Here is a 12,319-nt window from a genome sequence, read left to right as displayed (position 1 = left end):
AAGCCTTTCACAAGTGGATGACATCACACACAGACACACACACACTTAGGGTGCAATATCTCATGACCTAGTCAATCCAGTTTTGTTTGAGGAATGGTTTTCAGTGCTTATCAGATTTATCTGATCCAATCTAATAATGTGTCTCAAACATCCTCATTAATTAACTGTAAAGCGTAAGAGGAAGATGGCTGGGGGAGGGGCGGCAGTGAGTGACATGATTTATTATAAGTTTTGTTGGGTACAGTTGGGAACCTTATTTGTAAGCAATTAATCACCAACATAAAAATGTTGTTTCTTGTGATTTCTACAGCATGAGAACTGACCACTATCACAACTGCAAACCCTTCAGGGTTTGAAGTCCTGGCAACAGGTGAAGGAAGGGATTGCTTTTGATCATATTCGGGGAACTTTCTGAGGGTTTCATATGAAGTAAAGAGAAGTGTCAGTTGCAAACAGTATGATGAGAATCTGAACCTCACTCCTCCAGAATCAGAGATCATCTTAACATGATCTCTATGCTTGTGTAATTGTAGATCAGTTAGGGCAGTTTTTGTTCTCTCTTTTCATTTTTTGAAAATATATGTGAAACTGGGGTTGAAGAAACCATCACCTCTTTCATGATGCTATATATTTAGCAATCACATTCATTGTGAGATTACTAGTGCACTGTCATCTCTAGTTAATTGTCGCGTAATGGGTTATGTGTGTCTGTGGTTCCTGATGTTGCTGATATTCTAAGAACAATGTTGTTGTTCAGTTGCAGTTAAAAGTGGTGTTTATAACCAAAGAAGTGACATATTCTACAGAAGATTATGACATTAAATGTTGTTATTTTAGAAGAAAAGGGTCACCACAAGTATAGCTTAGATGATTTCCTAGCGGTTACAGTTAACACTGCTGCTGTTGCCATCATTAGTCATCTTTATACATCACTGTCTAGCCTCATGTGTGTACTAGTTTTTTTATGTAATAATTGTTGAAGGTTTAGTTTCTGTCATACTGACAAAAAAGGCATTATACCATATGAAGCTTGTATGAAAAGAAATTAATAGTATATTAAAACCAACACAGAATTGACTTTATATATTTTCATTCTTCCTTTTTAAGAAATCAGCTGAGGAAGAGAGAGAGAAAGCCAAAAAATATCAAATTGAAGCAGAGAGAAGAATTGCAGAACTTGAAAGTAAATGTGCAGATTTGCTGTCTGCTGTGGACAGTGAGTAAAATGCTCAGTATTATTGTGCTTTGATTTAAAATTTCTGAATGTGTAATGTGTGGGTATGTGTAAAGCCTTGTTTCTGTTCAACTCTGCACTTGGTTGAAATATTCCATTTGCTATTCACCCTTCTCTCCCACCGTCCCTTCCCAACACTTCTTCAGTAGTTACCATGGGCCAAGTTATTACTTGTGTAGTTAATCATTCAGGTAGGGCAAATTAAAGTCTTGTTCCATCACATGACTGGCATGTTATCTACATAATAGTCAGTTACCTGATACATTTGATGTGACTGAACAACTTAGACAGAAACTTATTGTGCTACAGATAAATCAGCTTCTCCCCAAGATGGTCTCTACCCTTTAGAAACCTGTGAAATCTCTAAAGGCACCTCCAACCCTGCCCCTTCCCTAACATTTTTCATGAAAATTTTATTCACCCAAAAGGAAAAATGTTCATTTAACTACTGACTGGGGGGGGGGGGGGGGAAGTTGTAAAATATTGGCCTTATGTTTGGGAGAAGGAATGTTTTAGTCATAATTTGGCTGCCCAGATTTTTTCTTCATTTGTAACAACTCAAAATCATCTTACATCAGTGAGTGGTTGACCGGGGGGGGGGGGGGGGGGGGGGGGAGGTTGCAGACAGCTCAGAGGAAAGCAGAATCATGCAGTCAAAAATTTGATATCCTTATTACAGTTGGTGAGTGCATTTGTTGTAAAGTTGACAGCATCAGCTTTGACTTGTGTGTCACCAAGTTATTGCTGACACAACACATTCTTCAGCCTGTGCTTTGCATTCTTATCTCTGTATGATACATGTTGTACTCTGTAGAAGTAAATAGTATTTTTATTGGTTTTCTACAATGAGTGAAAAGTCTGCAAAATGAAGATCGTGTAATGAAGAATATATTAAGTATGGACTCATCTTTAGTGAAAAAGACAGTGTATTGTGTGTGATACTGTCCTTAGTAATGATTCATTGTGACCTCTGCATCTGGAACATCATCTATTTATTGATGAGACACTGGTCAAACCTTCCATTCTTAAAACTGCTAGAATTGTTATTGGAGAAGATAGTGAATAATGGATATGACACCTCTTTCAACCAACAGTGTCCAATGTAGGATTGAGGAAATGGTCCTGAATGTGAAAGAACAGTTACTTAAAAGATAATGTCTCTATTTTTTTTATCTTGCAGTGTGATGATTCTACTTACGTAGCTCAATGACAACACTTAATAGTACACTGCTGATTTGTGGATAAAAAGCAAATAATGGTAGAACTATTGCTTTCTGAAAACTTGGAAGCAACATGAAAAGGTTGTTATGTATTTTCTGGCATTACTGAGTTTTTGGTTGAAAATGGTTTGTCCTGGGATAGAGTTATGGAAATTTGTACTGATGGAGCACCAGCCATGTTAGATTCATGTTCTGGCTTCCTTAAAAAAAAAAAAAAAAAAACTGATCCTATTTGCTCTTGTTTACTTAAGAAACTGAGCAGTACAATGAAATTGGCTATCACTGTAATTAATAAAATTAAGCCAAGTGTTAGGAATACTCGTTTTATCTGAGTCTTGTGTAATGATCGCAGTGCTGAACACCAATCCTTAAGTCCAATGCTTTTGAAGGACAATGTGCTTAGAAGGCTGTATGAAGTAGCACTATTTCTTGTGAGTCAAGGGAAAGGTGAGCTTCATCATTCATTTACTGATGACAGCTCAATGTTTTCCCCAGTGTACCTTGCAGACTTCTTTGAAACCCAGAACAATCTGAATTTGAAACTACAAGGGAGAAACGCCACAATAATGGATGCCACAAGGGCCTTCTTGGAAAAAAGACCATTACAGAAGTATCACCTAAATGCTCCCTAACTAACTTTGCAATCATTTTGTCAATTAAGTAAACTTCTAGATAAGCAACAGTGTGAAGTCAATGAGTGGAGAGTTATAATCAGTAAACACTTGTAACAACTCCATGAAGAGTTCAAACATAATTTCATTATTTGTCTTCAGAAGATGAGTGGTGCAAATTAGTAAGATCACCCTTCACAATTGATGTGCTTACACTTCCAATGAAATACAAGATGATGCAATTCAATTGAAATGTCATTCAAATGCTAAAGAACAGTTTCAGCATATGGGGTTGGAAGAATTTTGATTCAGTTTCCTTCCTACTTATCCAGGAGTGGAAAAGGAAGCCTAAAAGTCCCTTTACAGCTCTCATCTACATACCTATGAGAGACCAGATACTAAACATTAGCCATGAAAACAAAACACCACAGCTGTTCGAACATGGAGAGAGACCTTAGATGTGTTTTAACTAGTTTGAAACTAGAGATTCAGGAGCTGCCTAAATAAAAACAATTTTAACCATTTCAGTGATGATCTGAATTTTTCTTGTGACTTTCATTACATAAAAAAAAACTTGGACATGAAATGTTGTTGAAGTGAAAACAATGTCATTAGGTATTTAAGTAAGACATAAAGACATTTCTGTTGTGGCTACCAAGCCCTTTGAACCAATATAGTTTTGTATTACTCTACTTCTAATAACAATCTGTTACTAAAGTGTGGATCGCAGTTTATTTTCAAATAAAGTTTTTAAAAACAAGCAAACAATTTACTACATAAATATAGGGCCATAATATATTCTGGGGTTGCAAAGCGGGCACCAGGTAGAAGGGAATAGGATGCTTTAGATGAAAGCTAAGACAGAGTTGATTGCAGTTCTATACAGTACACCCTCTTTCCCATCTAAAATCAGATTATGACTACCACTCATATGTTTCCGTAGATATGTATGTTAGCCCATCAAGGCAATGTAGCACAAAAGAGTGCAGTGAAAGATGGTGGACATATTTGTGATATTTTGTTGGCAGTCACAGATGTCCATCAGGACCTCAAATTGCTAATGTTACAAGAAGTAAGAGAAGACATAAGAGCTAGTGAGGTCTGCTTATGGAAAACCCAGATGGCTGGAATTATCAGTGAATCCAGCCTGAATGAGGCAGTATCGCTAATTCAAGGAGGAGTTCTTCAGTCATTAGTACCAACTCCTATAAGGCAGATCAACATAGATGGAACAAATCTGAAACCCCTGAATTTGCTACAACCAATTCAACTGCAGTGCAGAAAAATGGTCAGTTGGAAAATGAAGCGTACACTGTAGCCAAAAGACTGTGTACTGTCTCTCCCTTCCATTCCATAATCAACTACTAAAGAACACCAAAAGCTAACTCCAAGATATGCTGAGGTGACAAAAGTTACGGGATACCCCCAAATATTGGGTCATACCTCCTTTTGCTTGGGGTAATGCAGCAACTCAGTGTGGCATGGATTCAATGACTTGTTGAAACTCCCCTGCAGAAATGTTCAGCCATGCTACCTCTATAATGTCGATAAATGCAAAAGTATTACCTGTGTAGGATTTTGTGCATGAACAGACCTATTGATTATGTCCTATAAATGTTCAATGGGATTCATGTCAGGTGGTCGTGGTCTGGATGGCCAAATCATTCTCTTGAATTGTCCCAAACATTCTTCAAACCAGTCATGAACAATTGCGCGTCATCATGAAAACATGAAATCCATGAATGGCTGAATCTAACCACTTCCAGTCAGTGATGGTTCAGTTGGAAGAGGGCCCAGTCCATTTCATGTAAACACAGCCCACATCATTATGGAACCACCACCAGCTTGCCCAGTGCCTTGTTGGCAACTTAGGTACATGGTTTTGTAGGGTCTGTACCACACTCGAGCCCAACCATCAGATCTTACCAAATGAAAACAGGACTCATCTGACCAGGCCATCGGTTGTCATGAGTGCAAAAGAGGTGCTGCAGGAAATGTGCTGTTAGTAAAGGCACTCATGTCAGTCATCTGCTGCCATAGTCCATTAACACCAACTTTCACTGCACTGTCGTAATGGATGTGTTTGTTGTATGTGCCACATTGATTTTTGTGAGTATTTCACCCGGAGCTGCCTGTTTGTTAGCACTGACAACTCTACGCAAATGCAGCTGCTCTTTGTCATTAAGTAAAGGCCATTGGATACCGTGTAGTCCGTGGTGAGAGGTCATGCCTGGAATTTGATATTCTCACCACACTCTTGGCACTGTTGATTACGGATTATAGAATTCCCTAACGATTTCCAAAATATAATGTCCCATACATCTAGCTCCAACTACCATTGCATATAAAAGTCTGTTGATTGCCATCATTGACCGTAATCATGTTGGAAACCTTTTCACATGAGTCACCTGAACACAAATGGCAGCTTTGCCACTGCGCTCCCCTTTTATACCTGTGATACTTCCATCTGTACATCTGCATCTCTCTATCCCATGACCTTTGTCACCTCAGTGTAAGTTTTGTAGGTAGCATATTTATCCACCAATGTCACGTTTCCTGACACCTTATCACAACAAAGTGTACAAAAGGACACATTATGGAGAGATCTTTAATGCAGTGCATGTTAGCTTCACTGCATGCTTAATGTTTTCAGTCCTAAACTTGTGATGTTTAATGTCTTTTGTGCGTTCAGTCCATGGCATTAATGAGCTCACAAGATGAAACAGTGATGGTTCTATATCTTGGGTCTTGGGCCGTGTTGATTCAAGTGTTTTCAAAGCTAGAACACCGTATTTGTTGGTTTTCGTATTTATACTTGTGTAATATGAGAATTTGTAGTTTAAGTGGCACACCACATATTAGATCACACCAAAATGCATCATTTTAGTATGGTTTGTTCTGGTTGTGTTGGAAAAATGCAACATTGGTAGAAAAACATGTCATTACGCATTTCTAAGTACTCCGTTTAGTAGATTAAATATGTAGCTACAACAAAGGAATTGCTTCATATCACCTATTAAATCACATTTTTCTTTCTGTTCTTGATTTGTTTATAGATGAGACCAGCTTATCCCCTCTTTTGCACTGCAAAGTGGTCTATTGCCATTTCATTAAAATTTTGACAATTCAGTAGTTCTTCTTCAAGCTCATTTCCAAAGTATTGCCTTATATAAGCTGCACATCGAATTCATGTTTTGCTATTTTCAGGCTCACAGTATGCAGCAGTTATTTGTATTTGTCTAGTACTCTGGTACAATATGCTCACAAAAAGAAACTTGCTAATAATGGTAATGGGGTAGTTTTTGTATGCATATTTCTTCTGTACATTTACAACAATGTAGGAAAAGATAGATTGCTACTTACTATAAAGAAGACATGTCAAGTTGCAGACAGACACAATTAAGAAACATTCGCACATAGTTTTCGGCCACAGCCGTTGTCAGTAAACACACACACACACACACACACACACACACACACACACACACACACACACACACACCTTATGCACACATGACCACCAATTCCAGCATCTTGGGCCGGAATGCAACATCATGTGGGATGCAAGCAGCTGTCTGGAGGGGGGTGGGGAAGAGAAAGGGATAGTTGTGTATGGGTGGGGAGAGAAGCGAATGCTGTCTGATGGAGTGTGCAGGGACTAGACTGCCAACAGGTGCAGCATCAGGAAAAAAGGAGAGGAGCAGGGAAGGATGGGGTGAATGCATTGGCAGAGGGCTGCAAATAAACAGGGTGGGAGATGAGAACGGGAAGGAGATGATAGGACAGAGGGCGGGTGGGAACTGTTGGGTGGAGGGTATGGGGACAGTATGTTACTGTATGCTGAGGCCAGGATCCATACAAGGATAACTCCCATCCGTGCAGTGCAGAAAGCTGACAGTGGAGGAAAGGATCCAGATGGTTCAGGTAGTGAAGCAGCCATTCAAATCAAGTGTCGTATGTTCAGCTGCATGTCGTGCCATAGGGTGGTGCAGTTTGCTCTTGGCCACAGTTTGGCGGTGGCTGATCATCATGGTGGACTGCTCGTTGGTAGTCATACCAATATAAAATCCTGTGCAATGATTACAGCAGAGCTGGTAAATGGCATGGCTGCTTTCACAGGTAGCCCGGCCCCTGATGGGGTAGGGTAAACCTGTGACAGGACTGGAATAGGAAGTGCTGGGTAGGTGGATTGGGAAGGCACTTGGGTCTTCCACAGGGTATGATCCTTGTGGCAAGGGTTTGGGATTGGGAGTGGCATAAGGATGGACTAGTATGTTGAGGAGGTTGGGTGGGTGATGGAACACTATTTTAGGAGGGGTGGGAAGTATCTCAGGTGGGATGCCCCTCGTTTCAGGTCATGGTGATAGGTAATCAAAGCTCTGGTGAAGATATGGTTCAGTTGTTCCAGTCTGGGGTGGTACTGGGTGATGAACAGACACTCCTTTGTGGCTGGTTTTTGGGGATGGTAGGAGGATTGGGGTTGTGAGGGGAAATGGCATGGGAGATCTGTTTGCAGGCTAGGTCTGGGGGATAATGCCTGTCTATGAAGGTCTTGGTGAGATCCTCAGCATACTGAGCAAGGGAGTTTTGTCACTGCAGATATGCCAGCCCTGGGTAATCAGATTATATGGGAAGGATTTTTTGGCATGAAAGGGATGACAGTTGTCAAAATGCAGGTAGTATTGGTGGTTGGGGGTTTAATGTGGACAGAGGTGCAGACGGAGCAATCACAGAGGATGAGGTCATCTTGGAAGGTCGCACGCTGTTTTGAGGAGGAACACATGAAGCAGATGGGAGAGAAGGTGTTGAGGTTCTGAAGGAACGAAGATAGGGTATCTAGGCCCTGGGTCCAGATCATGAAGATATCATCAATGAACCTGAACCAGATTAGGGTTTGGTGTTCTGGGAGGCTTCTCTAAATGGCCTGTAAAAAGGTTGGCATAGGACCGTGCCAAGCAGGCACCCATGGCTGCACTGTGGATATATTTATATACCTTCCCTTCAAATGAGAAATAGTTGTGGGTTTGTGTAAAGATAGTAAGGTGTATGAGGAATGGGTAGTGGATTTGGAATTTGAAGGACATTGTGAAAGGTATTGTTAAGTAGTGGTAAGACCTTGAGCATGAGGGACGTTGGTGTATTGATTGTTGGCGCCAACAGTGTCAAGTATGGATCCAGGAAGGAAAGGGATAGGGATGGTGGAGGGTTGCTGAAAGAAATGGTTGGTATCTTTGATGTGGGAAGCTAGATTACAGGCAATTGGTTGAAGGTGTTTGTCAGAGAGCACCGAAATTCTTTCAGTGGGGGCACAATAACCAGCCACAATGGGGCTGACATTGTTGGGTTTTTGGATTTTGGGGAGCATGTAGAAGGTGGTATGCAGGGTGACATAGGGGTGAGGAGGGAAATGGATTCAGGGGAGATGTTCTGGGAGGGGCCTAAGGCTTTAAGCAGGGATTGGAGTTTGTGTTGGACTTGTGGGATGGGATATCTCTGTCAAAGTTTATAGGTGGAGTAGTCAGACAATTGGCGGATGTCATCTGCCAAGTAGTCACTGCGATTCATAACAACAGTGATGGAACAATTATCTGCAGATAGGATGATTAGGTCAGGATTTGTTTTGTGGTTGTGTATGGCTGTTCTTTTTTCTAATAAAAGCTAGGTTTTCTGAGAAAGGGACCTGGGGAAGGACAGTGAGGCTAAGTTCGAGGTAAGGAATTCCTAGAATGTGACCAGTGGGTGGTTAGTTGGGAAGGGAGAAAGATCACGGTTGGATGATGGTATGAACCGGAAGAAGCAGGGTTCAGTGTTGGAATTAGGGTGGTTTTGGTTGGAGGGACTGGCTGCAAAGAAGTGCATCTATTGCAGGAATCAGGAGAAGGAGAGTAGGTCTCTGACAAGTCCAGCTTGGTTAAATTTGGGTGTACAGCTAAAGATGAGTCCTTTGAATAGGACTGAAACTTCTGTGGAGTTGAGGGTTTTGGTAGAAAGGTTAACACTGTTCTAGGACTGTTTTAGCTGTGGATTTGGAGGATGTTTGGTAAGGAGTTTTGGAGGATGTGGCAAGTTGGAAAGGTCAGCTAGGCAGGGTTTAGCTGCTATGAGGGGTGGACGAGGAGGAACGTTGTTGGGTATGATAGAGATTGGATAGTGGTGCCCTGAGGCGGCAGTTGGATGTCAGCAGTTTGGATAATTTATAGAGGTTGTGTCTGGAGTGCTCCTCCAGGTGCTGGAGAGCAAGGGATTCAATTTGAGAGATGTGATATATGGAGTAGGGATTGTAGAGTAGTAGTATCCTGCCGAGGGAGCAGAGGTGGTTCTGGGGTGACTGTGCCATGGAGATGTGTTTTTGCAGGGTCAGGGATTGGCAGAATCTGAAAATGTGTAGGTCATTGTGAAAGGAGGGATGGGATCCTGAGAAAGGAATCTTTACAGTTAGGCTGTTTGGGGGGATTCCGTGGTTAAGGCAGTATTTGAGTAACAGGATGTGGGACTAGGTTTTACCCAGGGAAAGGGATACTTTTCTGAACTGGTAAAGAAAGATGGAGGCAGGAATGGTGCAAAGGAAATGGGGAAAATAGGTTTTGTGATTGTGAGAGCAGCTGAATAAGCAAAAAGATGCATAAAGATGTGTAAAAAATACGTAAAGACACACAGAAATATGCACAGATACATAAAAACACACACAGATACATAAAAATACACACAGATACGTAAAAGTACGCACAGATACGTAAAAGTACGCACAGATACGTAAAAGTACGCACAGATACGTAAAAGTACGCACAGATACGTAAAAGTACGCACAGATACGTAAAAGTACGCACAGATACGTAAAAGTACGCACAGATACGTAAAAGTACGCACAGATACGTAAAAGTACGCACAGATACGTAAAAGTACACACAGATACGTAAAAGTACGCACAGATACGTAAAAGTACGCACAGATACGTAAAAATATGCAGAGATATGTACAAATATGCAAAAATCCATGTAACCACCTAAAACTACGCACAAATATGTTAAAAACATACATAAACGTGGGTGAAAAGGAATAATGAGATATGGGAGTGTGTGTGCATTGCAATAAGAGGGGGATGGAGGGGGGATGGGTCAGATCGAGGATCAAAAATTTATGTGACACTGACAGGTGTGGGAAACAAAGCTCTAAAGTATGTCTGGATGAGGGATGAAGGGGGATCAATAGGAATAAATGTAATTAACTATCGGAGGTAAGGGTATGGGGCGTTGGATGCAGCAAAACAGTCCATGTGGTGATGAAGTCTATGTTGTGCACTGACGGTCGTTAATACAGTGTGGCCCAGAAGTAGATGCGGTTTGGAAGGCAGTAAATAAACACATGAAAGCAGAGAAAGAACGGACACTGAGAAGAGTACTGCTATAGAGAAGAGTAAGAAAGGAAAACATCACAGGGTTGTAGGAGGAGAGAAAGCCATTCGGCAAAAATCAAACTATTGAGACTCCAGGTAGGAAAATCAACAATCTAGGAAAAGATAGATAGCTACTTATCGTAAAGAAGACACTCATGTTGCAGACAGCATGATTAAAAGATGCTCACACATAACTTTCGATCACAGCCTTCATTAGTAAACAAACACACACACACACACACACACACACACACACACACACACACACACAGAAACAAACAAGCACACTTCATCACACATAACTGCGAACTTCAGCATCTCAGGCCGGAATGCAATATCACGTGGGACGCAAGCAGCAATCTGAAGGAGGTGAGAAAGGGGAAGGGATAGTAGTGTACAGGTGGGGGAGAAACAAACACTGTATGGTGGAGTGTGCAGGGATTAGACTGCCAACAGGCATCAGGAGATTGTGAGGCAGGGACGTGGGGTAAAAAAGGAAGAAAAAAGGAGAGAAGTGGGGTAAAGATTGAGCGGGGGGGGGGGGGGGGGGGGGGGGATGCATTGAGAGAGCGTTGCAAATCAGCAGGGTGGGAGACAAGAATGGGGAGCAGATGATAGAGCGGAATGGTTGGAAACTGTTGGGTGGAGGGTGTGGGGACAGAATTTTACCATAGGTTGAGGCCAGGATAATTACGGGAGCAGAGAATGTGCTGGAAGGATAGCTCCCATCTGCACAGTTTAGAAAAGCTGGTGGTGGAGGGAAGGATCCAGATGGCTCAGGTAGTGAAGCAGTCATTCAAATCAATGCTTAATGATCAGGGACAATGTAATACACAATCACATTCTCAACACTCACTGTTTATTCCAACAATTCCTGGTAGATACATGTGCAAAAATAGGAGCGGAACAAATGCTTTACAGAAGACTGAATCAGAAGAAACTATGCATCCACCTTCAAAGCAGAATCATAAATGATGGAAACATTGCCAACATTGGAACTGTGGTAATCTTACTCTCGCCATACATAGGAAGTCGGAGAGACACACACACACACGAACACACCAAGCTGCCATGACCTACGTAATTAAATATGGATGATCTGACCTCTTCATAACATTCACATGCAACTTGTTGTATACAGGAATCAAAGAATGGGACAAGCCCCCATGCATCAACACAACATAATAGCCAGAGTTTCCTGACAAGAACAAATGAGATTTATTGAAGTCATCACAAAATACCACATCTTTGGAACTGTTAGAAGCTGGATGTACGCAATTGAATGGGGGCAAAAACTAGGACTGCCTCACTAACACAATTTCATATGGTTACACGACTGAATTCATCCCATGGATATTGACACTCATCGAACCTGACTTTCCCAGTCCATAAGAAAATCGGAACTGTATGACAGAGTAGTGAAAGACATGATGCACAGACCATCCTGGCCATTAAACCCCAATTCGTCATGTATGAGTGATGGAAAATGTGCAAAAAAAACCAAAACCATTCTTGGACAACACACTAACCAGAACTGATGGTGATCCCAAATACAGAACATAGTCACCCAACAACGGTGGCCTTACAGAAAAAATATGAATATGAGGCAGTGATGAACTGAAAATAGATAATCAATGAGTAGTACCATATAACACACTACTTTCCAAAATATTCCAAGCACACACAAACGTAGAATAGTGCAATTCAGTGAAGTGCATCAAATATGTCTATAAATATGTGATCAAAAAGGAAGTGATGTGACAGTATTTCAAATAGCCAAATTCAGCAAATAACAAAACAGAAGCGAAGAGAACCTCGTGTACGAAATGGAAGATACATCAGCAATAATGAAGCAGCTCAG

At 41.3% G+C, this 12,319-nt stretch overlaps 1 protein-coding gene across 2 annotated transcripts in view; it reads left to right on the top strand.

Annotated features, from left to right (window-relative positions):
* Nucleotides 1-12,319, top strand: part of LOC124804988 (golgin subfamily A member 1) — a 122,847-nt gene that overhangs the window by 89,907 nt on the left and 20,621 nt on the right. For both annotated transcript variants that reach the window (XM_047265393.1, XM_047265385.1), the window contains one exon: nucleotides 1,108-1,216. In XM_047265393.1, the coding sequence (XP_047121349.1) occupies nucleotides 1,108-1,216 (109 nt within the window). The remainder of the gene's footprint in view (nucleotides 1-1,107; nucleotides 1,217-12,319) is intronic.

Source organism: Schistocerca piceifrons, chromosome 1 (assembly GCF_021461385.2).
Source record: "Schistocerca piceifrons isolate TAMUIC-IGC-003096 chromosome 1, iqSchPice1.1, whole genome shotgun sequence".
NCBI lineage: Eukaryota > Metazoa > Arthropoda > Insecta > Orthoptera > Acrididae > Schistocerca > Schistocerca piceifrons.
This window is presented reverse-complemented; position numbering and strand designations above follow the sequence as displayed.